The sequence below is a fragment of the Harmonia axyridis genome, chromosome 4, assembly GCF_914767665.1.
Source record: "Harmonia axyridis chromosome 4, icHarAxyr1.1, whole genome shotgun sequence".
Classification (NCBI taxonomy): Eukaryota; Metazoa; Arthropoda; class Insecta; order Coleoptera; family Coccinellidae; genus Harmonia; species Harmonia axyridis.
The window spans coordinates 21,506,453-21,530,804 of NC_059504.1; the positions used below are offsets into that span (position 1 = coordinate 21,506,453).

At 32.1% G+C, this 24,352-nt stretch overlaps 4 protein-coding genes across 11 annotated transcripts in view; 2 read left to right on the forward strand and 2 right to left on the reverse strand.

Moving 5' to 3' along the window:
- The window catches only part of LOC123677790 (GATA-binding factor A-like), a 134,790-nt gene extending 120,841 nt beyond the window's left edge, over positions 1-13,949 (forward strand). For 5 of the 6 annotated variants that reach the window (XM_045614499.1, XM_045614500.1, XM_045614497.1 and 2 more), the window contains 3 exons: positions 356-528; positions 7,866-8,106; positions 13,087-13,949. In XM_045614499.1, coding sequence (XP_045470455.1) covers positions 356-528; positions 7,866-8,106; positions 13,087-13,421 — 749 coding nt within the window. In that variant the 3' untranslated portion in view covers positions 13,422-13,949. Of the gene's footprint in view, positions 1-225; positions 312-355; positions 529-7,865; positions 8,107-13,086 lie in introns of all 6 variants that reach the window. The other variant, XM_045614501.1, reaches the window with a different exon arrangement.
- Positions 13,950-14,682: 733 nt separating this feature from the next.
- Positions 14,683-16,463, reverse strand: LOC123677791 (lysophosphatidylserine lipase ABHD12-like). 2 transcript variants are annotated; one of them, XM_045614502.1, is made up of 7 exons: positions 16,303-16,463; positions 15,977-16,077; positions 15,627-15,926; positions 15,318-15,565; positions 15,095-15,256; positions 14,911-15,038; positions 14,683-14,853 (listed from the first exon to the last, which is right to left on the reverse strand). In XM_045614502.1, the coding sequence occupies exons 1-7, from the start codon at positions 16,353-16,355 to the stop codon at positions 14,778-14,780; spliced, it is 1,068 nt and encodes a 355-aa protein (XP_045470458.1). In that variant the 5' UTR covers positions 16,356-16,463; the 3' UTR covers positions 14,683-14,777. The 2 variants fall into 2 exon arrangements, with proteins under 2 accessions (XP_045470458.1, XP_045470459.1); XM_045614503.1 differs by lacking the exon at positions 16,303-16,463 and adding an exon at positions 16,157-16,216.
- A 189-nt stretch (positions 16,464-16,652) lies between these two features.
- On the reverse strand, positions 16,653-17,929 carry LOC123677455 (DNA-directed RNA polymerase II subunit RPB3). The gene is made up of 5 exons (XM_045613972.1): positions 17,737-17,929; positions 17,504-17,675; positions 17,208-17,451; positions 17,003-17,146; positions 16,653-16,948 (listed from the first exon to the last, which is right to left on the reverse strand). The coding sequence occupies exons 1-5, from the start codon at positions 17,820-17,822 to the stop codon at positions 16,770-16,772; spliced, it is 825 nt and encodes a 274-aa protein (XP_045469928.1). The 5' UTR covers positions 17,823-17,929; the 3' UTR covers positions 16,653-16,769.
- A 226-nt stretch (positions 17,930-18,155) lies between these two features.
- On the forward strand, positions 18,156-22,631 carry LOC123677453 (WD repeat-containing protein 82). 2 transcript variants are annotated; one of them, XM_045613969.1, is made up of 4 exons: positions 18,156-18,259; positions 18,353-18,943; positions 19,726-20,137; positions 22,233-22,631. In XM_045613969.1, the coding sequence occupies exons 2-3, from the start codon at positions 18,395-18,397 to the stop codon at positions 20,125-20,127; spliced, it is 951 nt and encodes a 316-aa protein (XP_045469925.1). In that variant the 5' UTR covers positions 18,156-18,259; positions 18,353-18,394; the 3' UTR covers positions 20,128-20,137; positions 22,233-22,631. The 2 variants fall into 2 exon arrangements, with proteins under 2 accessions (XP_045469925.1, XP_045469927.1); XM_045613971.1 differs by having other exon boundaries at positions 18,186-18,259; positions 18,371-18,943.
- The last annotated feature ends 1,721 nt before the right edge of the window (positions 22,632-24,352 follow it).

Sequence of the window (24,352 nt, forward strand, 5' to 3'; positions counted from 1 at the left end):
CTCCCCTTTTCGTTTGTACGTTCAATTTAGGAAAACCCTGTATATGAGTTGTATAGTTGAATCGAATGTACAACCTCTACACTCACTACTTAATTTTTGATTTCTTCCTTTTGACTCGTCATCGTTTTTTGTTGAACATTTCCTCCAAATGCCCAAATCACAACTTTAAGAATTTCCCGGTATTTTCTCAAGAGAATTCAACATGTTTTCCTTCCCGCTTTTTAGAACATGGATACGAAAGTAACCCGTACCCCAACCACCGGCAACCCTACTGGAATCTAGCGCCATATCGAAAACCGTCAAAAATACTAGTAAGTATCTCCTTTCACTAATACCTACTTGTTTTCTTTGACAGAGAGTGCCATGGAGTTCCAGTTCGGAGAGGGCAGGGAGTGCGTCAATTGTGGGGCCATTTCTACCCCTCTGTGGAGGAGAGATGGTACAGGGCACTACTTGTGTAACGCTTGTGGTTTGTACCACAAGATGAATGGGATGAACAGACCCTTAATCAAACCATCCAAAAGACTGGTAAGTTGTGGGTTTGGGCAGTTCGGATCGAGCCAGTTCGTCTGGGGAACTGCGGGAACTGGGTTGGCCTGAAAGCCAGTTCCTGTACCAAGCTTAGTTCTGCAGTTCTTCCGAGGTTTCTGTTTTCTTCGCATAATGAAGCAGATTATCTCGTAAAAGTACGTGAATGTATGAAAAATGGGTTACTGGCTGATTTAAAATGTATTGGTTTTTGTAGATCTTTATGCCCACAATAAAAAACAAGGATCTAAAGACTCTGTTCGACGCTGGTTCCCAAGTTATAAGGTTTTCAAAAGCTAAAAAAGTAATAGTATCATCACTTTTGAATCAGGGAAGATTATAGGTGTATAGGGATTCACGGCTTTCCTTGATATTCAAGCTACTTAGCTCAAGCTCAAGCCAAGTAGATTGAGCTCCACTCGAAATCAATTCAAGTTCAAGTCAAGTAGTTCAATGTTGAGCCAAGTACTTAATAAATAAATACTTGACATGATATTGAAAAACTTCTACTTGATTTGAACTTGAGTTGATTTCAAGTCAAGCTCAAGCTAAGTAGCTTGTATATCAAGCTATAGGTGTACAACTTTGCTTCCGATGTTTTACAATAGATGACTGTAGCGATAAGTGGTAGTCGAAATAAATAGATCGTAGATGTCATACAATAAGCTTAGGTATTTGTAAACATACGCCATCGAAATATTAGTCGATTTGTGTCTGCATCATAAAGTTATTCTCGATTGAACATCTCAGCTTACGAATCAAATTTTCGTCATTTGCGGGAGGTTTTAATTTTCTGCTTTAATATAAAGAAAACTGCGGCTGAGGCTCATCGAATGCTCTCAAATACCTGAAGAAAGAATGTGCCGAGAGTGATTTCAACGATTAAAGAACGGTAATTATCTCGTCGAATACCAGCATGGCGGTGGAAGAGAGAAGGTTTTCGAAGATGCAGAATTGGAGGCATTACTTGATCAAGACTCATGTCAAAGGCAACAATAATTGGCAGGATCATTGGGAGTGACGCAACAAGCCATTTCAAAATGCCTGAAAGTCATGAAAATGATTCAGAAACGAGGATATTGGGTGCCGCATGAGTTGAAGCCGAGAGATGTTGAACGGCATTGTGACTGGAGACAAAAAATTTATTCATTACGATAATCCCAAGCGCTGAAAATCTTGGGGATATCCCGCCCATGCTTCCACGTCGACAGCCAATACGAATATTCACGGTTCGGCGTAGTGTATTATGAATTGTTAAAAACCGATTGAAACAATCACACGCGATAGTAATCGAACGCAATTAATGTGTTTGAGTCGAGCATTGAAAGACAAACGGCTGCAATACAACGAGAGACATGATAAAGTGATTTTACAGCATGACAATGCTCCACCCCATGTTGCGAAAGGGCCAAAACATACTTGGAAACGTTGAAATGGGAAGTCCTACCCCACGCCGTATTCTCCAGACCTTGCTCCCTCGGACTATCACTTGTTTCAATCTATGGCACACAGCCTGGCTGGCCAGCACTTCCGGTCTTATGAAGAAGTAAGAAATTGGATGGATTCTGGGATCACTTCAAAAGCTGACCAGTTTTTTCAAGGCTGGATTCGTACGCAGCCCAAAAGATGGGAGAAAGTAATGGGCAGTACAATACTTTGAATCATAAATGAATGTGAGGCTTCTAATTTCGGAAAAAAATGAATCTGGCTGAATCCCGTTTCAGAGCGAGATTCCATTGGTGTTTATGCTGCAAAAAGGCGTAAACCTTTGAAAGGCGTTCCAAATAGGAAATTCCATTTGAAAAACATCAATAACTAGAGCAAATCAAGGAATTTTTAAAAAACGTTTGCACCAATTCAAAACTCATAATTTCACTAAATATTGAACATTGAGTTATTTAAAATGATAAGTACGTCTAAAGCTGAGTAGTCAATTATAGAATATTTTTAGTTTCAAAGTTCAATTTGCGGAATACTATAAATTTTTTCTTGAAACTCGAAACGATACGTTCAAGTTCACTTTAACTTCGTTGTTCACTCAAAAAATGAAATGAATCGGACCTGTCTTTTGGAGGTTCCAAATGTTGTTGAATAGCATCGGCATGAACAAGGTACCGAACACCCTTGCAATTTGTTTCGTTAGGTGGCAACTTGAACATTGTCCAGCAAAGCTTTGCTAGGGTAGGTACTTCGTGATCAGTTGATGCTTGCTATATGAGCGCAGGTTCCTAACGTTCTCGCTCCTGTTCTACATGTGAAGTAAAAACGTTCAACAAGATATTGAGTCTTCTGATTAGCTTTTCTTATTGATTCATAAAGGTCTACAAAAAAAAATACCAGCATTTGAAATTAACCGGTAACATTTTTCATACATTCAGGTCAGGTGCCTAGTCCTTTCTCTTAGATATAGTTTTGTTGAAGAATTGATTGGTACCGATCTTTACCTTAGAGAACTGAACATTCTGGACATTCGAATTTCATAATTTTCGTTGAATTTGGATCAGTATATTAAATTTCAGTAACATTAATTCTATGATTGGGTTTTTTCATCAAGTGTAGCATGTCAGTTTGAACTTGATAATTATGAGTTTCAATTGAAAATGTCATCAGAAACAATCTTAATTGATTTCTCAAATATTCAATTTGATTCTGAATCATAAATCAACACAGTGCCTTTTAACTTCACGAACAGAAAACATTAGAATTCCTAAGAGTATTCTGATATACATCTGGATGTTTCATGAATAACTGTACATATTTTCACGGACGTAGCTAGGGGGAAAATTTAGGGGGTTGAACAAAAATCAAATTAGCCTATATTGGCAATCCTGTCCCGTATAACCTTCCTCTTAGGTTTGTTTCTACAGGACCAACCAAATTCCTACATAATGTCAAAATAGTATCAGGATCACATGATCAACTAAAAATATTCATGATAATATAAAATTGGAAAAAACAACACTTTATAGTTTTTCTCTATTTCAGTATCGTAATGAGTTCATTACATGATGTAATGAACTCAATACAGCATTTCTTTCAGTTATATTTTTCGTTTTGTAATCTACTCTGACTTCCGATCCTATCGAATTTCAACACACGTCAATTGTCAATATAATATAAGTAATTTGGATATAGTGTAATGATTTGCAACATTATTCGCAATTTCTCCTAATTCTGGTGGTGTTAAATCGATTTCGTCAGTCATAATTCACGAATTCAATGCTTAATTATAAATTATTTCAAAATTCGAAACATACGGATCAAATTCCGTAATCTGTATTTTCGTAACAGTCACACCAACTGCCAAGATATAATACAAAAGTCACTAAGATGTAGATATAATCTGAATTTTTCATTGAATTTCGACAATTTATCACAAAACTTGACTGAAATAGAGAAAATATCTTTTAATACTCGTTGCAGAATGCAATTCCAACACTCATGCGTTCGAATTTCGCATTCTGGCACTTGGTAGATATTACTTGATACAAATGGCAGCTACTGCAATAACAGCATCTCTACCATTTCAATCATGACCGACTTGAAGTTTCTAAAACATTTCCTGCCTACTTGAATACTTTGTAAAAACCCAGAAAATATTTTTCTCTAATTCTGTGGTTATTCCGTTCATTCTTCCACATCTTGTAGAACAAAATCGTGCGAGAATATATCAGAAACGCACAGTTTTCATGGTTATATTTTATTATTCTATGTTGGTACTCCGAACTTTCCGCCACGGCTTTATCTGTCAATTCATCAATTTGCCTTAAAGAAATCAGTTCTGCCAACCAACATTTTTTAATGCAAAAATCACTAAATTATATTTATGGAAATATTTCATTAATTTCAATGAAAATGCAATGAATTAGAGAAAATAATGTATAATACTCGTACAGAAGGCTCATTCTACCTCTCGTTCATTCCAAAACTCGCCACTTCGTGGCTCGTTTTTGAATTTTGAACTCGTGGAAGAATATCAATGCCTTCTGCACTTGTATTATAAATAACTATTCTACATTGGTAGGTAGCAACTGCGATCCAATATATTCACAATTGGCTCGTATATTCAAAACGGAAATATAACCACCTGCCATAACAACTTTAGTGTCGATAATTATGTTAATATCCAAAGAACTGAAGTACAAACCGATTTCATACATTTTCATTACTCATATAACACAAAATTTATTGTGTTTCCTACATTAATATTTGTCCGATGCGATACCACTTTATTTATGTAAATCGACGAGACTATATACAGAAAGCTTTTCTACATTCGTTCTCTCGTTATCTGCTCCATCAACCGTAAACTGGCGCGGCTATGGCCTGCCATACATAGGTTTCTGAGTTGACGGTATCATTGTTTTTTATTGGGAATTATATTTACGGTCGTTTCGGAAATTTTCGAAGCCATCGTGAGGAATGAATAGATTGCAGCGCCTACGCAGTGTAGAATTAATAGATGGTCGAACAGTTTTACTTGGATTCGCTAGTAATTTCGATGTAAAATTCGAATATAAGTGTCGTGGACCCTGCCAGAGATCATCAATGTCGGCTAAAAGTTGACCATAAACTCTTTTTGGAAGTCCTCAATAGACTTGGTTCCTTCTTGCCATAGAATAATATCCCAAGTCAATGACCTATTCCTATTCCTCAGTTGAAGATCAACGCCATTCAAATTTTTGAAAAATTTCAGAAAAACCAATCAGTTTTAGAAAGTTTTGCGCGTTTGTTATAATATACCTACAACATTAGGAAAGCACCGACTTGAAATTAAGAGCTTTTGAGAATAATTAGTCGTTCATCATATTTTTTCATCGTTTTGATTTGATTTAATTTTGATTTTATCAAGGAATAACTTCCATTAAACAAATGAAATATTCATTATTCGAGCTGTTCGAAGCAGTTAAACTACGACTTTATAAATCTAATGAAAAAAGTTAGTCTATATCATGAATATTTCATCGGAACAACGAATACTCCACATCAATTTCAAAATCATGATATTTATGTATCTATAACAGGGATTTATAATACCTATCAATGAATAGGGGTATACCTACTTTAGAACTGAAATTTGATTATATTAAATGTAATGTAGTGTATACAATGTATTAATAGATATACCATCCTGATAATAATTCTTTTTTATATAGTATATAACTTATAATTCTTGAAAACAATGAACAAATATTTTTTCATTGTCTAGGTACATGTGGTCTCCGAATGAGCAATTAGCTCGTCAATGAACGATCTCTAAAAAGCTCCTGACTTCTTAACTTTGTTTTTTTGTATATTCTTCTTACATTTTTTATTATTTTGATTATGCCATCAGCACGATTTTCGGCATGAAGCTTGAAATTGAAATTATTTTTCTTTTATAATCAATTTTTTTTTTTAACGTCCGTGTGAGGGGAAAACCCTTAATATTATTATTTTTATTATTATTATTATTATCTCGAAGATATAGATAGTATTTCACTTGAAACTGAGATTTTGTGTTCCCATAGTTTTTTTTCAAATAGGTTTTTCCTTCTGAGTTATACCAAAATCAAAAACTATTCGTTTTTTATAGTGAAGGTTTTCGAAATTCATAAAAGTTTTATGAGAATTTTTCAGTCAAAGAATCATTTGCTGCAATTTATGAATTTTTTTCCTCTTTCTTGCTAAAATAAGAACATATCTACATTATACCTAGGAAACTGGAGATATTTCATTCATTATTTTAGAGAAGTAGGTATATAGCCATCAAAGATTTTTGATAAACAACATTCAGCTTTGGAAAAATGTATATTTTTTTTCTATCTTAACGAAAAAAATCATAAAAATGCTGAAATATTAATATTTTTCGTAGTGACGATCTGTAAAATTGGGTTGACCATCCAATTCAGCATAATCAATAAAAAAATTGAGGGGTACAATTAGTCTGTATCTTTGAAGGGCTGTAACTTTTAAAAAAAGCCGAAATCGAAAAAATTTCATTGAAAATACAGACCTCAATTTCAATCAAGAAATCACCTTTGTTTTATCTTTTATTCTTAGTTAAATGTTCGGATTAAGAGGGTTTTATACCACGTGACATTCTCATGATCTGTCAAAGTTCTCTTCTCTTTCCTCAGCGTTTTTTATATCTCACCACTTCTCAGGACCAGTGTAGCAATGTCAAACGTTCCTCTGATTTACTGTCCTTTTCTTCCACACGAAAAATTTCAGAATAAGTACCTTTTTATGTCTTTATTTTTAATTTTAGAAGAATCGTATTTTCAGCCTTCGACGAGACTTTTTGTATAATATTTTTATGTGGAAATTCACAAAAAAATAAATGTTCGCTTGGAAAGTTATATCATGCATATATTCATTTTTCAATAAAAAATCAATCTTATTCTTTTTTTTCATTCCGAAAAAATTAATAAATAAATACTTTCCGCAATGACAAACTCTTCAAAATGAATAATAGTGAAAACCTCATATAAATCGATGATTTCTAGCGTAAAATAAAGCTTACCTACTAATTTTTGAACTGATCGCTGAAACGGTATAGACCCCTCTTAAGCTGTGATCACATGATTTTTTTGTTGGTATTGTTTTGGTAATTCAATATAATTCTTCATTTTGATTTTTTTTTATTTCTTCTTTTTCTTTCAACATTCATTGCCGATAGGTTACATGTAAGAATAGCTTCAAGCTAAATGTCGCCTATTTGTATTTGTAATAATTCGTTTATGTACTTTTTTTTCTGAATAAAGACGATTATTATTTCTTCTCGAATTTAGGTGCAATTTCAATACAATAATAAAATTGATATCCTAAGAGAAAACACAATTTTTCGTGGAACTTCTAATCGACTCAACTAAATCATGTTAGGTGGGTTTGGTATGTAGGTATATGCCATTTGAGATTTGTTATATTTTCGTAAATCTATTATTTTCTAGGAAATTGTAGGAATTACTGCTGTTAATAGTTAACGAAGGTATTTCTTTTTTCCAAATGTTCAGCCTACCCGTCAACTGATCAAATTCAATGAAAATCAAATCTAAAATATAAATTCCCTAGAAAATATACTGGCACCAAGCCAAATCAATACAACAAATTATATCTATGGAAAAAATCGACTCCAGAATCAACCATTGGCCTTCCAAAGTGAACCCAACAGATTCATAAAATGAACCCTTACACCTTAGTTCATAAGGTTAAAGGTCAATTTATCTGAATTTTCATTCCTCCAATGCTCGAACCGAAGGCTAACTTCACTAGGTCCGATACCATCCGACAACGTTCATTTAAATTTTAAAAAACGCAATCCCTCCCAGCTCTAATTTCTCCTTTTCTCCTTACAGACCGCAACCAGACGCTTGGGACTGTGCTGCACGAACTGCGGCACCAGGACGACGACGCTGTGGCGTCGTAACAACGACGGCGAACCGGTGTGCAACGCCTGCGGCCTATATTTCAAGTTGCACGGAGTGAATAGGCCCCTGGCCATGCGCAAGGACGGCATCCAGACCCGTAAGAGGAAGCCGAAAAAACAAGGTGGTGGTAGTGGGGAGCGAGACGACAGTAGCTCCACCTCCGTAGAAGGTAAGTCAAGTCTTATTGGTTGGGATAGTTACCGGTGTTGCCGGATCTTTTTCTTCTCGTAGGCTTGTTGATGGCAGGACCGGAATTAGGAATGCAGGAAAAAAATACGGTTGTATGCTTACCGGCATTTATTTTCTCTAATTATGTGGCTGCAAGATGTGGCAGAATGAACGCATTCTACCACATCTTGTTTAATAAAATTGTGTCAAATTTCTTATACAGAAAACTGTTTTGCTAACCCTTAGCTTTCATTGCTAAAATCACCAATTATGTGAAAACCCCATAGGAATCGGTAATTTATAAGAAGAAATATCTCTTATTAAGTTTTGAACTGAGCAACCAAGTATTCCCTCTCAAGAGGCACCAGTTTGGCAATTTCATTATGAATTTTGTTCGAGGAAATATTTCCTAATCTTTCCACTTCTTATTGTGTGATTCGTTGAATTGAATAAACGACAAATAACTACGTTTATGATGCGATCAACAATTGACTATTTTATTATCATACTTATATTGATTCTCGGAACTCTTTTGCCACGGATTTATCTATTACCTATATCTGTCAAATTTCTGATACAGAAAGCTGTTCAACCAACCCACAATTTTCAATGCGAAAATCACTAAACGATATTTAAGAAAATATTTCATTAATTTCAATAAAAATTCAGCAAATTAGAGAAAATAATGTATAATACTCGTACAGAAGGCTCATTCCAACCACTCGTTCATTAAAAAACTCGCAAGTTTGTTGCTCGTTTTTGAATTTTGAACTCGTGGAAGAATATCAATGCCTTCTGCAATTGTATAATAAATAACTATTTGTTGTGGACCTATCTATTTCATGTGAGACAAAATTATATCTTCTAAATTTTATGGTTTTTTGTTGAAAAATGTTTGGGAAATACTCGATTATGTGCCTTTCTATTTAATAATTAGATATCATAATACGTAATACCAAAAGAAATAACATTTTGCCTGCAAAATTTTTCAATTGTTGTTCGAGAATGATATTTCGATATTTGTATCAACATAGGTAATCGCCAGATAGCTCGTAATTTTGAAAAAAAATGTAATGAGCGAAATGGCCGAGCAAAAAAATTTTATAACCAAGAGACTTTATCTTTTTAAATTTTATCTTTTATCTTTATCATGACTACCTATATCACGAGAAAATAAGTCTAAAAGTCATGATTATATTTGAGAAATCAACAATTCTGAGGAAAACCCAAGTTTGGAGAATTAAATTTGGATTGATTATATGTAATCAGTTATTACAATTGTTGTAATTAATTATTTGGGTATTATTTCTCACGATTTTAATAGACGGAATTATTGTTCTTAATTCGATTACATTTTTTATTTTAATTGGTAGAAGATATAAAATTGTTCTCTCTAAGATTTTGTACAAGTTTGGAATAATGTTCTGCATCTATAGTTGTAGACATGGCTTTAATGAGTGTGCATCACTCCATTGTCCTGTTATTTTAATTATCATTTGTTCTTTAACTCCTTTTTTTTTGACCAATGCTGAAATGGCAGATGCTCTATGAAAATGGTTCGTTATTTTGAACTTTCATGTGCTCGTTCCAATATTTTTCGCAGATGTTGTCTTTTTTGAAATTGAAGTTATCCCTAAAGGAAGGTTTTTGTATACAAAATTCCTATTACCCAATTTGGATGTGTAGTTTAGTCATTACAGGGGGATGTGTTAATAGAGGTATATATCCCCCCAGGTCGATGAATATCCATTATAAGTCACAATGCCCAATTATTTAATCGTGCAAAAATTTAATTAACGAATTCATCAACCAGCGGGTATATCCGAATATAACTAATATTTTTTTATAACTATTTTATCCCCTCCAAGGCTTATGTCTGGGTACGCCACTGTAGTCAAAAAACGTCTATTATTGTTGCTACATTTGGATTTGCCGGTCTTTTCTTCATGAGTTTAAAAAAAGGGACATAGAGGAAGGTCGCCTAATTTTGAATAACTTTTCTTATTCAACTTTTTTTGTGTGAAAAAAAGATATTTTATTTTTTTTTTGTGCCTAAAATATGTTATCAACTCAATAAGAACAGTATACGCTCACAAAAATATTTTTTTTTCTCAAAAGAACATATTAAATAGACCAAAGCAAAATATAGCACTTTCAAATAGAAAAAAAAGGGTTCCCAAAATTGGATACCCTATCCAAAATTGGGAACCAATTTTTCCGAGCAAAAATCACACACATAAGCGTTCGTTTTCTCACTACCAGCACAGTCTTCGTGTGCCCATCGGAAACAAATTGAACACTGTACCCAGGTATATAACTACTGAATATTTCTGATATTTCATTAGAGAAGTTTGATTATTTTGAAATCGATGGAACTAATATCAAACAAGTGCGTAGATCTTTTTCTTCTTGGAGGGGGTAATCGAAAAAATTTTTTTGACGATATTGTTTACTCATATCTATAATGTGAAAAAAAGAGGTTTGACAACGAAGTTTGAACCAAATTACTCGAAATTTTTTTTTTTTATTACAATTTTTTTTATTGCAATTAGATTGTTCTTATCTTATACTGGGTGTTCTTGAATTGGAGTAACGAATTAAAATAAGAGATTCCTTGGATAATTTTGAGAATAAAATGGTCCATAAACATGAGCCCGCAAACGCTTTGTTTTCGAGATACAGGGTGTTTCTCGTTGTCCTACTTTTTTGTGATGCTCAACCAGTTTATCGAATCTTTATCAATATTCGCTAGAGAGTTGGTAAATAAGTACCAAAAGTTATAATTAATTCATTTATCATAGCTACCTAACTGGATCTCAATAATAATTTGAATTTTCCTGAGAATTACTTCAGAGAGCTGTTTGAATTTTTTTCTAGAAATCGATTACAGATACGGCAAAACTTCAACAGACCAAAAAGTGTAGTACTGAACCAGAGTTTCTTTTCAAATTTTTCTGAACTAGGTACCAGGGGTTCACAAAAAAATAATTCTGGAGGAAGGAAGCGGACACCCTTCCAGTAAAAATTCAGACTGTAGATTGCATTTAAAATTAGTATATCACATGATGAAAACTTCAAATGTATGCTAATTTATGTTAAATATCTTGTGAAGGGAAGGTGCTATAAGCGAAAAACTTTAATTTTACTTTAACACCTGTATCTCAAAAACAAAGCATTTGCGGTCTCATGTTATAGGACTTTTTTCTTGAAATGATCCGAGAAATATGTCATTTTCATTTCTACCTCCAATTTTGGAACACCCTGTAGATATAGTCAATTCAAAACTGATGTGTTCACAAATAAATTGCAATTTGAATGAAACACAACAAATTGTACAACAAAGCCCAAACAATTTTTCGATGCGAATTACTCAGGTCAGTTCTTTGATAACTACATATTGAAATTTTGTGACGAGAAGATACAAAAAACCGAAAACAACGGGTAAGTCTATACCGATGACGAATACAAAAATCACAGATGGCAAATAAAGGGCGATGCCGAGAAAACGGATCATCATCATCATTCAGCCCGAAAAAACGGATAGATAAAGGAAAATAATGAACCTCGGAGAAAGACGAGCTCGTAGTCCAATAAAATTTCTCATCTTGAAAGCGATAATAAACTCATAAACCGTAAAGGGGTCCGATTTTTCAATTCAAAAGAAAGTAAAATGATTATTATTGGTTCATTTTATGGAGAATTTCTCGTTCTTCCTCTTTGCGAGATTTCTAATATTTAATTTTTTTTTAAATCTTGGGGGGGCGTAATTACCCCCAGTACCCTTCCATTTCTACGCCCTTGATATCAAAAATATCTAAATATTAAAAAAAATTCTGATGATAGTATAATCTACTATACTATCATCAGAATTTGTTTTAATCAATTGAAATTGGGAATACCCAAATTGTAGCGATTGAGAAAAATATATCATTCAAAAATTGGCAGTTACTAGTCCTACTCGCAGAATTTTAACCCCATCGAAAATTAGGTAGATAAGTTGAAATTTCATAAAACGGAAAATTAAAAGCGAAACAAACCGAAACTTTTTCTAATTTTTCGAAGTGTTCATCACATTGATAGGTTACCACAAATCAATCTTTTTCCAAAGAAAAAACTCCGTGCTTATTGCTTATCCTTCACTATCAGTAATCTGAAAAAGCAGGATGTTTTTTTATTCAGTAAATAATACATACATATGGTTTGCTTCGCTTTGAATTCAATGTTGTATGAAATTTAAATAGTTAGTGATTACTTATTGATAGATAATCATGCATAATGCTTTATTGTATGGACCTAGTATACATATTCCTTTTACTATAATATGGAGATGTTAGTTTGAAATGTTTCCCTACAGAGACTCAATGATCTTTAGTTACAGAACGCACGAAATTAAACAAGTCACTCCGTTTCATTCGATCCCATTTGATCTCTGCGTGTTTCTGCTCTCCTGATACAATATGAGGAGATTGCGAATAATATTAACCATTTTTTATCCACCCACATCGTTTGACTGTTATCGTGCAATTGAGGCCGTATTGTCGAAATTCTTTCATTTATACTATCAACAACAAGGACAACTGACTACTATCCTTAGAGAAGAAGCGCCCTCTCCGGTTCATTCCTGAAACTCGACTTGAAAGAGTGAAGGATTCACTCGTAAGTTTGCAGAAGTCTGTAATGCAACTTCAATTCCTAAATATTTATCAGAACACTAGTCGAAATAATTATATTTACAGATTTCCACTTCGCAAACATCGAAAATTGATTAATTAACGAAAGATTTCTCTGGATATGAGACGCCTCAAATTTGATTAGGGCTGAAAAAACCATCAAACTGCTATTTAAAACTTATGAAGCCCCTAAAATTCTCCACAAAAATCTGACTTCAGCAGTTGTCAGTAATGCATTTTTTATAATTTCACAAATCTGTTTAAAATTTATTCAATAGTCACATATCGTAACAGTCTAATCTTTTTTTCAGACGGCAAGACACCAGTAAGCATATCAAACCAACAGCAACACTCAAACCAACAAGTACCTTCGTCATCTCAAAACCATCCCAATCATCAACATTCACCAGATAACAAAGTTACCCAGACCTTGGAACGACCTTATCTAAGTCCAGCGTCACTGTTACCATCTTCATCGAGCCTGGTGAAGAGCGAACCGGGATACGATTACAGCTGCCTGCAGAACCAAGGATACCCTTACCAGCAAATCTTCGGGTTCCCAGGTGCTGGACCGACAAACCCAGAATTAGCGTATCATCACCAACATCACGTAACAGCTTCTGCCAAACTGATGGCTACGACATAAACAAGACAAGACAAGACTGGGAGAATCAACAAAGACACTAACCTTGCTGCGCTACAAAATGAGGAGAGTTTTATTTGTAGTAGCAGCAGATTCCGATACTCTCTGAAAACATATACCCACGACGTTTCACCATTTGAAAGAACAGGGAGATCAATACTGCGTCCGGAGACCCTACAAAACTATCAACGAATATGTAATGCAATCTGTCTGAATTGAAGAGTGGTGCAGAACAAGTTATTTGATTCTTGCAGGGTTCAAAATATATGCGACACTATCAGAATCGTTCCTTGTATATATTGTACATACATAGATGTTCGAATTATTGTATGTGATTTTCGATTATGTGTACTGCAACAACCATGTAAATATATTTGTAAATGGTAAAATAATTGTAATATTTTGCTAAATAGTTTGGTTCCTTGTGAAAGAATATAATTCTTTTTTTCTTGTCACCATTTCATTTGTAGAAAGGAACACATATTTTATTGCTACTGTGTAAGAAATGAGAATAAACCAATATTAAATAGATGTGCAGAATTATTTAGTACTCCAAAATACAGTGACTTAATAAAACACAATAAGTTCAAATTAAGCCTAAAAATGGGGAAATAAAACCATAGAACTCAAGAATACAATTGACTGAACTGACACTTGGTCAAAATCAAAATTATTGGGCCTGATGGTATTTGATTGTAACGAGTGTTCATTCAAATTTGTGGTCAAGAGTGCTGTGTAGAAACTAGAGTGGATTTTCTGTGATTACAAGTTGTACCATATTACTAACATTTGTTTAAATCCTTCGAATCTAATATATGGTACAAGCTAAGCGCTACTTGTAATCATAGAAAATCAACAGCACTTTTGACCATGAATTCAAATGAATTATATAGAACAAATTTATTCAACTGAAGAATACTACAGTGACTTAATAAAATGAGCCTTACATTTTGAATGAATCCCAAAAATCAGGTAAACAGAGGATGTAAACAAAAAGCCGCTATATTTAGGCTCAGCCAATCAAAAACGAGACCACTTGTGTCGCCACTGTGGTTTATTAAGTCACTGTAGTCCAAAAGTGCCTACTATGACATCTATTGGTAAACTTCATATTGACAACACTTCGAAATTCAATTATACTGTAAAATATAGTCAATAGTGTATAGCATAGGGATTAGATACTGCGAAAATGGACCAAAATTTATCAAGTTTACCTGAAAAAATTTCAAACATTACTAAATAGGGAATCAAGAATAAAAATCCCTTTTGTTTGAATTCTTGTATAATTCTGGATAAAAAAATAAAATATATATTATATGTATATATGTATAGGGTACTATCACAAATAAAATTAGCTGCTCAAACTATTGTTTGATTCAAGAGTCTTTTACTTGTTATGTTTGTCTCGAACTGGACTGCTTTCTCAATAAATTCACTGAAATAAGTAAATAAATATTTCAATCTTGATTAAAAATAAACAAAGGGAATCTACCTAATGTAGTCTGGAAGAGCAGGTTCTTCACTGATCCATTCATGACCATATCCAATGGCCTCTAACAAATGATAAGTAACATCACCTTGATAAGTGCTATTTCTATTTGCTTTTGCAATATTGTATAACTAGAATGAAGACATTTATTAAAATAATTTTTTTCTCATCAATTCAATTCTACAACCTTTGTAGCAATTTGGTAAGGGATTATTTCATCATCTTTAGCATGTATGATCATTACGGGGCAATCCACATTTAAAATATATTCTTGGGAATTAAAGTCAAATCCATTTTCAACCATTGGATCTATCATAGTATAAGAAAACCAAGGAAGCCAGGAGTACATCTATACAAAAGAATATAACAGTATATTATCAAAATATGATTTTTTTTATATCTATGCTCACTTTCACCAAAGGGTTTTCTTTCATAACGTCAGTAACTGATGTGAAAGGGGCTTCTAGCATGACCCCTGTTGGTATCAAGTTCTGTGATTTCAGTGAAGCTGCTGTATGTAGAGCTACTCCAGTACCGATTGAGTGGCCCCAAAAAAATATTCGAGATTTTGTTAAATTCCTCAGATACTTGAATAATGCTACACTATCTTCAACTACTCCATTTTCTGTAAGTTCTGCCATAGAAGAGTCTGCATAACCTGTAATTAACCATATCTTATATTTGATTCTTACATTTCACCTATTAAAAGTTGCACAAACCTCTGTAATCAAATGATATTACATAAAAGAATTTCCTTAATACCCTAAAAGTTCCTATGGCTTCTAAGCGATCTTGTCCGTTTCCATGAAAATACAATAATACATTGTATCTAGGATTCTTCAAAATGCTGTCATAGTCATATTCATCATTCTTTACGAATTCTGACAATAATTCAGATGGTAGTATTTGTAAAACTCCAAGGGTAATATTCTTCTGTTCATTAACTTTCACATAGAGATTTCTTACTCCTTTCAACTGATATTTATGGATATTTGAGTAATTCTTTGGTTGTACATACCCTGAAATCATGTTATCGAATAAAAGTTATAACCAATGTGAATATACTTACAAGTGGGAAAAACTAGATTTCTTTGTATTTCAGTACTGAATTTGAAGGCTAAAGGGATTATGACGAATAATACTATAAATATCAGAAGTAATAGAACTAATCTGGAAGCAAAGAATATTAAATTCTAAATGCAAAGTTTTTCGGATATTCCTAAGCTTTCGGGTAGAATTTTTCACTTACAAAGGTAAAAAGAAAGATGTAATAAATAATTTAGGAAACATCAAAAATTTTATCGAAAACTATAGAAATCGAATGATAACATATGTTTTGATCATTCAAGCATAAAGAAAAGTAGAATGAAGTAGATGAAGAATTTGTTTTCTTACATATATACTATTGTTCCTACGTAACACCGACGACAACACTTTTTGCTGACCATTTTGAGCTTATTCTCTAAAATGAATTGTTTATTTTTTTATTGAGACATGAAAATATTTCATTCAGTAATCATTCTGTTTGTTTGATAATTTAATTGATTTGTTAACCCAAATACTAGGTAAACATCATAGACCTAATATCAAAGGTCTATGGTAAACATAAACAAACATTTTTTTTCTTCTTCTTCTGTTGTTAACTGCCAACAATTATTTATTTTCTAAATAACTATATTTTATTCAAAGTAATCAAAATGAAGCTTTAATGCTTCAAATTGAATTAATTCATCAATAAAAACCAATTTATGATCTGAAAATATTTATTGGTAATTAATACAATACTCAACTAAAATCACAATTCAAAATGATGAATAGACACTTTCAAAAATCAATAGACAGAAAACATTTTTTTGATTTTTTTAAATAGCCAATGCATCATTTTCAATTTCTAATCTCAGCTGTGTTTGTAAATTTGATAATTTCTCTCTTAGCATTTCTACACCCATTGTAACTATATTTTCAGGTTTCAAGGATCCACAGGATTCCACATTGTAAAAAAATTTGTTTGGCTTCAATTCCCAATTGAATGGAGCTTCATCTAAAAAATAGGAGGGTTTCAAAATTGGTTATTGATTAATTCTTTAACACTTACATTGATCTTCATCAAGTTCACTATATTCACTTTTTGGCCATTCATCAGGTTTAGGATATAATGTATGTCGCATTGCATTGTCTGGATCATATTCAAAGGCTACTCCTGCTGTTGGATTCCATTTAGCATGTTCTTTTCCAAAACCTAAAAATAGGTTTTATTTGAAGATGTATCAAAAAAAAAGATTCACATTTGATATCTCTACCTTTCTTGGCATAAGCTCTCAATTTTAATTCTTGCCCTTTACGTAACTTAATCAACAAAATTTCATCTGTTTCACCATATTCAGTGGATTCTTCATCTCGATGTTTAGAAGTTGCTGGTATAACTCTAGGATCACTACTTTTCAAGTCAGCAGTGGTTACTAAACGAGTTTGATCATCAGTGCATTTAACATCAAGAGTAAATTCTACACTGCACTCTTTGCAAAAATCTGAACAGACACAGTCCTGAAATCATATTACTCAACATTGAAGAATTCAAATTAAATGTTCAAGTTACCCTTGGATATTGTAAACGCTGAACGACATAGTCAGAAATCAAAGGGATTAGACCTAATCTGTGTGCAAGAAATTCATCGCTCAAAACAGTAGAGTTTGCTTCCAGTTTTACCCAATCAATAGCCATTGTTGGAGTTTCGGCAATAAGAACACGACGAATACTGTTTGCTACGCTAGAAAGATAAATTTGGTACTTATATTTGAAGTACATACATTTATTTTGGCTGAAATCACCTCAAATCAGTGTCTTCTATATGAAACTTTACATTTTCATCTGTCAGATCGGTAATATGAACAGAAGGTTGATTTGCATAAGGCATATTGAATTATCAAAAAATATATCCGCTGTAGCCTGTTGAATTTAGGAACCTATGCCTTTACTTTTTGAATTGTAAAAAGTATTCTATGGAAAAAAATATATTGGCCAGAGATCAGAGATCACAATTCGCAACTTTGATATTGACAGAAACATAGAAAAAATTGCTGAATGAAATGAATTTTTGAAAATTTAGAATGTACAAATGGTTTTTTCAGGTCCCTAAAGCATATAATCGAAATTTGTTAACTCAACTAACACAACTCAATACTTCGATATTGAAAATTTAATTTTGGTGTGTATATTTATTACTACCAGTTCCATGTAGAAGGTGGAAAACAAATTCTTGTTCTATGATAACAATATAATTATGAAAAGGTTAGTTGGTGTTTTGTTTTTATGATATGGGTTATTGTTTTATTGAAGCTTAGCATTTACTAGGTAAAATAAATAATCATTTAGAATCATGAACTGGTTCATTAGCCTATTATCCGCGTGAATTCACACATCCACAATATAAATATATTTTTTCAGTGATAACTAATTTTTTAGTAATTCCAAAGATCGACAGAAACCATGAAAATGAAACTCGTAGATCAAGTTGTTCGGAGCTTTAGAGTGGCAAAAGTTTTCAGAGAAAATACTGACAAAATTAATAGTATAGATTTCTCAGCAAATGGAGAAACCCTCATATCATGTAGTGAAGATGATCAAATAGTGATATATGATTGTGAAAAAGGCACACAAATTCGAACTGTGAACAGTAAAAAATATGGAGTTGATTTAATACATTTTACACATGCTAAAGATACTGCTATTCATAGTTCTACAAAAGTTGACGATACTATAAGATATTTATCTCTGCATGACAATAAGTACTTGAGGTATTTTCCAGGACACACCAAAAAGGTTGTTTCACTTTGTTTATCTCCAGTAGAAGATACATTTTTATCTGGTTCATTAGATAAAACTCTAAGATTATGGGATCTCAGATCCCCTAACTGTCAGGGCCTCATGCACTTGGCTGGAAGGCCAGTAGCAGCTTTTGATCCGGAAGGATTAATTTTTGCTGCTGGAGTAAATTCCGAGTGCATAAAGTTATATGACCTTAGATCATTTGACAAGGTGAGTAATTTTCTAGGTAGATAGAAGACAGGTTTTATTCTCAATTTTTTCAAATAATGTATATGGTGCAGCTTTGATGATTATTATTCATAGAACCAATGTCTTTTGAAGTTTTTTGATTTGAATTTTGTGGATTTGTTGATAACTGAATTAATTAATGAGTTGATTTATAGAAGCACAAAATTGAGGAGTGTTGATTATTACTGCAATTTTCATTTATAATCAGACAAAACTGAATAATTGGTACAATGTATTTATATTTGTGTGCCATTGGTAATATCAGCTGTTCAATAATATTTCGTCATTAAATACACAGTAATGGTCATATTCAAACTATTAAGCCAACCCACATTTTTCAACGCAAGAATCACAAAGATATTTATGGAAATATTCCATTAATTTCAATAAAAATTCAGTAAATCTGAGAAAATAATGTATAATACTTGTAAAGAAGGCTCATTCTATCATTTGTTTTGAACTTGTGGAAGATTATCAAAGTCTTCTGTACTTGTATTATAAATAACTATTATGATATGATTTCTTCTGTAAGTAGTAAGATATTCTACTACAATAAACGAAATAATAAACCAAAAAAATTAAGAAACCACTGAAGACAAGTCAGGACTTTTCAGAGCTTTCCTAATTTTTTTCAGGAAAATACCAATGAGTGGACATCAACATATAATAGAATAACAATGATTTTTTATTTGGTTGAGGTCAAGTGCCTTATTCATCTTTTTCATAATTGAGAATAGTTGTAACAATTAATGATATTTTTCTAGGGACCTTTTGTCACATTCAAACTCACTCAAGAGAAAGAATGTGATTGGACTGGTCTGAAATTTTCTCGTGACGGCAAAACGATTTTGATAAGTACTAATGGATCAATAATTAGATTAATCGATGCATTCCATGGCACACCTCTCCAAACATTTGCCGGGCATCTGAACAATAAAGGGATACCTATAGAAGCATCGTTCAGTCCCGATTCACAATTTATCTTTAGTGGATCTACTGATGGAAGAGTTCATGTTTGGAATGCTGATACTGGCTTCAAAGTTTGCGTTTTGAACGCTGACCATCCAGGACCAGTGCAATGTGTGCAATTCAACCCTAAATTGATGATGTTAGCATCTGCTTGCACTAATATGGCTTTTTGGCTGCCTACAGTGGAAGAAAGTTGAAAATAAGTTTGTAAGTTGCTATTTGATTGATTCCTACCCCTCTTGATGAAAATTTATTTTGATAAAATTGAGTAACTTAAATTTATCAATAAAATACAGAAATTTTTGGGTATATTGTGGATTTATTAGACATTTCATTTGTGTATTTATAGTACAAAAAAAGTTCATTCAGGAATTATTGACATCCCGGGTGGCTTTGGGAAATCGAAATTAAGTTGGTACTGGCTCATTCAGTAACATTTTGAATTGCAAATTTCGGGTTGGCATTTGAAATGTCATTGACAGGAGGTTAGATTTCAGTTTGTTTGTGTTATTGGTTTTAATCGAAGAAATTTTGAAACTTAAAAGTTGTATTAATTTCAAACACACATTGATTAGTCTATTTGAGTATTTCTCACAGTACTGTTTGAAAAAAGAAGAAGGCAAGTCATTACAACCTGGATTATTAGTGGAAGAAAACCTGTGCAATACGATTTCACCTTCAAAGAATCATTGAATGATTTGATTGTTACCAAAAGCAACCAATATATCAGTCTGGATAAAATATGACCAAAAAGCATCTGGATTTTAATCAATCAACGTCAACATTACATAAACTTAATTGGTAACAAGTTCAAAACAGTTAATAAAAGGAAAATTCTTATTGATGAACAGAAAAATATAATAAGTTGAGTACGATTTTATGGTGAATACAGAGAATATTTGCAACAAAATGTGAAATTCATTTATCTGGAGGAAACTTGGTTATTTGAAAATGCCAGCATTATTCAACAGTGGACTCTAGAAAGAAAACAAAATGTTTTTCAAGTATATTCAAGGGTAAAAGTAGAAGGAGCACTATTTTGAATGCTGGATATTTGGATTTTTACTTGGATGTTTTGTTTTGACAGTGGTGATCATGATGATTATATAAATCTATGAAGAGAGAATCATTTTATAATTGGGTTGCTAAACAAAGTCTTGGCATTGCATCTATAGTTTATTTATATTCTATATTGAAATTAAGTATTGTTATATCTGTTTTTGGTTCTTCAATGAGTAATCCAAAAATCTAATAAATTCCAATTGCTTTATAGAATTTTTACTGAGTATTTAATCGAAAAATATATTCAGAAGAATAACTTCAAGAATTTCTTCACCTCTTACCCACTTGAAGATAATAATAGAATGCAATAAAATTTTAAAATTCACAAATTAAAAATGATTTCATGCAAAAATGCTTTTAGTGAGTGAGTTAAAGCTGTTATGGGCAAAATACTTTATGTAATTTAATAGTAACTAGTATAAACGCATTTCAATAAAAAACAGAAAACTCGAGTACAAATAGTACCTATATTTTTCATACAAGTTTAATCAATTATTCATGTCATGAACAGTTTCAATAAATAGTGACTTTAGAAAGTACACACATCGGCTGATAAATTGGTTCCAATTTTGAAAGTTACAGTACAACTGTGAAGTCAAAATTTTTTATATACTAAATGGATTCTTTGAATTTCATTTCTGTTTTATTATGATATGGTTCTTCCATTCACTAAGATACACTATTTAATTTTATCAACCAGTTTTTTCTGTTTTCTTCACCAGTTTAGGCACCACAGTTAAAATGATCCATAAGAGTTATTTGATAAGAATTTTGCAAGCAGGTTGGTATCCAGTAATGCAAAAATTTTTGAAGAACCTTTGGTGAAAAGGAATATGCATATTTTAATGATCTTCAATGGGATCTTTCATGGGCGACTCTTAAATGAATAGATATCTCTTCATTGGATTTCCTTGAAATGAGATAGCATTTCACTATATTTTTACGTTATATAATCTGAATTTCAATTTATTAAATCATGACTGTATGCGTCCCTTCGTAATAATCGTAATTTCGAAAATTCAGGATCTTTCGGATACAAAAATGATGAAAATAATTTAAACTGGTTATTTCTATGATGAACCATAGCAATTTTCAGTGATATTTTTATAACCAGAAATAAAGCCGCGACTAGACGTTCAAGGCCTACTTCGATGTCAATAATTCCTGAATGGACTTTAATAAAATTTGCTTGATGTGTTTTCTAACTCAATTTTTACTGAGATGTTTATTTTCTTTCCAGGATTTTCTTGGATCAGAGGAGATTTTGAAGAATATTTCCATTGAGAAATTAAGTTTTCGATTCGCTTATTTTGATAGCTGATCTCAAAATTGTCTTTTTTTTCTATTTTACCATATGCACATTTTGTATAAAACCAAAGGAATTTTTCTTAATTGAAAAGAATGGCATTGATTTCATAATATGAACAATATTTTCTATACTTTTGTGCAAAATAATTTGTATATATATTTTAAAAACTTCAAAATCCACAATTTCATTTAAATTTATAGTGTGAAGTACTAAATTACATTAAATTATTTTTATATTTTATAATAAGTTCATTATTTTGGGATATACCCAAGTTGAAATATTTTCATGTAAAAATTTTGTTAATGTAATAAAAATTAATTCTTACTATCATGGGACCAACAATTTCTCTTATTAAGAGTTCTGCAAAAAGGTGTGAATGAGTAGTTGAAAATGTTTCCTAGATTTTATTTACCAAAATATTGTTTCTTCATTCTCACAGCATTCCCGAGTTTATTTGTTAGAATCAAAGTAGTGAAATGCATAAATCTTAATATAATGAATAATAATAAAAGTTTATTTGAGCACATTTAACAAATAAATATACAGGGTGAGTCTTTGACTTGTACATATATTTTAACCGAAGGTTCTTGAGGTCAAAAGAAACACTTTTTTCCTTTACCATTTTTTCCGATTCGGCCCTGTTAAAAAGATATAGCCATTTTAAATTTTCAAAATGAGCTAATTCACCCCTGAAAACCGGAACACTGAAGTTTTCTCAAGCATAAGATATACCTCATGAACCTTGGAAATAAGCTACTAAATTAGAAAAACCATCATAAACTCACGTTTAACATTCCATTTGTTGAACAAAGTAGTGTTTATAATCAAATAAATGAGTTATTCCAATTTCGTTGACGCTAAAGATTAAATATTCTTCTCTTGATTTCTATTTCATTTTCGATAATTATAACGAATTGAGCTCGCTACCACCCATATTAGCTCTGATACTCATATCCATTCATTCATTATATTTCATTTATATGATATCGTTGTTTATTTTTCGTGCAAGAATTAACCTTAAAATCTCAAATAAATAATATTCATCTATGAAAGATCTAACACAGACTATAGTAATCTGTGGTTTTAAGTTTGAATTTCAAATTTCGAGTGATGCCAAATATAAACACAGAAGTTCGGTTCGAATAATCTATGTTCTAAGTTCTAACCTAAAATTTTCATTTACAGTTTACACTGTTATTGTTATAAGATATTTGTTATGAAATGAAGCATTTGATTTGTTCCATCTATCTCATAAAAATATTGAAATGCATCAATATTTTTGAAACCATCAGTATGGAAATATGGAAAGTATTCTGGCTCTGTAATCAATGGAAAATGTTAGACTCCACTTGTAATCAAATTTGTTGTTAATGTGTACCTACATTATAGCCAACTTTACTACTTAATTCATCTTGATTTTGGCATTGAAAATAAATGAGAAGTATTCAATGTAAATATCCACAATAGAATATTTGGTTTCTTTCAACTCACCTAATTTGTTTTCACATTAAAACAATTATGGCCCTCTTGGAAGTATGTCAATCATAAGCTCTTAGGATGAATTTATGAAATAGCAAAAGAATAAAAGTATTCAATCTCAATCACATGAAAATTTGTCTAGTATGTACCTAGTCCTAGTGGTATGTTTCGATGTGAGTTTGAATGAGCCGAAGAAGAATACAGTATTGTTCGATAGCAGCAGTCTTTAGTGGGATATTGATTGTTGTCATTATAATGGGACTATTTTGTGAAAACTTTTTTAAACATGGGTTTTATGAATAATCTGGACTTTTCAAAAAGAATGTTGATTTTAGTGAAGTATCTTCTTATTATCAGAGCTGTGCCAAAGCTCAGTGATTTTTAATCAAATCGAGGAGTTGAGGTGAGCTTATTCAAATAACTTCATTTTCAAACTAAGTTGGCTAGTACTTCAATTCTTAAATCTGAGACATGACTTCATAGTAAATATTCATTTCTGTGGTTTTTTTTTCCACAATAGAACAGAGTTGCATTCAGCCAAAGTACCCAATTTTTTGAATTTCACAGATAAT

What these genes read in the sequence shown, in the direction of transcription:
- LOC123677791 (XM_045614502.1), bottom strand. Translation starts at nt 16,355, where the DNA reads ATGGTCAGCAAAAAGTGTTGTCGTCGGTGTTACGTAGGAACAATAGTA. An exon ending in AAATCTAGTTTTTCCCACTT is followed by an intron (nt 15,927 to 15,976) that starts GTAAGTATATTC and finishes ACATGATTTCAG; the next exon opens with GGTATGTACAACCAAAGAAT. An exon ending in AAGAAAACCCTTTGGTGAAA is followed by an intron (nt 15,257 to 15,317) that starts GTGAGCATAGAT and finishes TCTTTTGTATAG; the next exon opens with ATGTACTCCTGGCTTCCTTG.
- LOC123677455 (XM_045613972.1), bottom strand. Translation starts at nt 17,822, where the DNA reads ATGCCTTATGCAAATCAACCTTCTGTTCATATTACCGATCTGACAGAT. An exon ending in ATAGAAGACACTGATTTGAG is followed by an intron (nt 17,676 to 17,736) that starts GTGATTTCAGCC and finishes TTATCTTTCTAG; the next exon opens with CGTAGCAAACAGTATTCGTC. An exon ending in TGAACTTGATGAAGATCAAT is followed by an intron (nt 16,949 to 17,002) that starts GTAAGTGTTAAA and finishes CCTATTTTTTAG; the next exon opens with ATGAAGCTCCATTCAATTGG.
- LOC123677453 (XM_045613969.1), top strand. Translation starts at nt 18,395, where the DNA reads ATGAAAATGAAACTCGTAGATCAAGTTGTTCGGAGCTTTAGAGTGGCA. An exon ending in ACCTTAGATCATTTGACAAG is followed by an intron (nt 18,944 to 19,725) that starts GTGAGTAATTTT and finishes ATATTTTTCTAG; the next exon opens with GGACCTTTTGTCACATTCAA.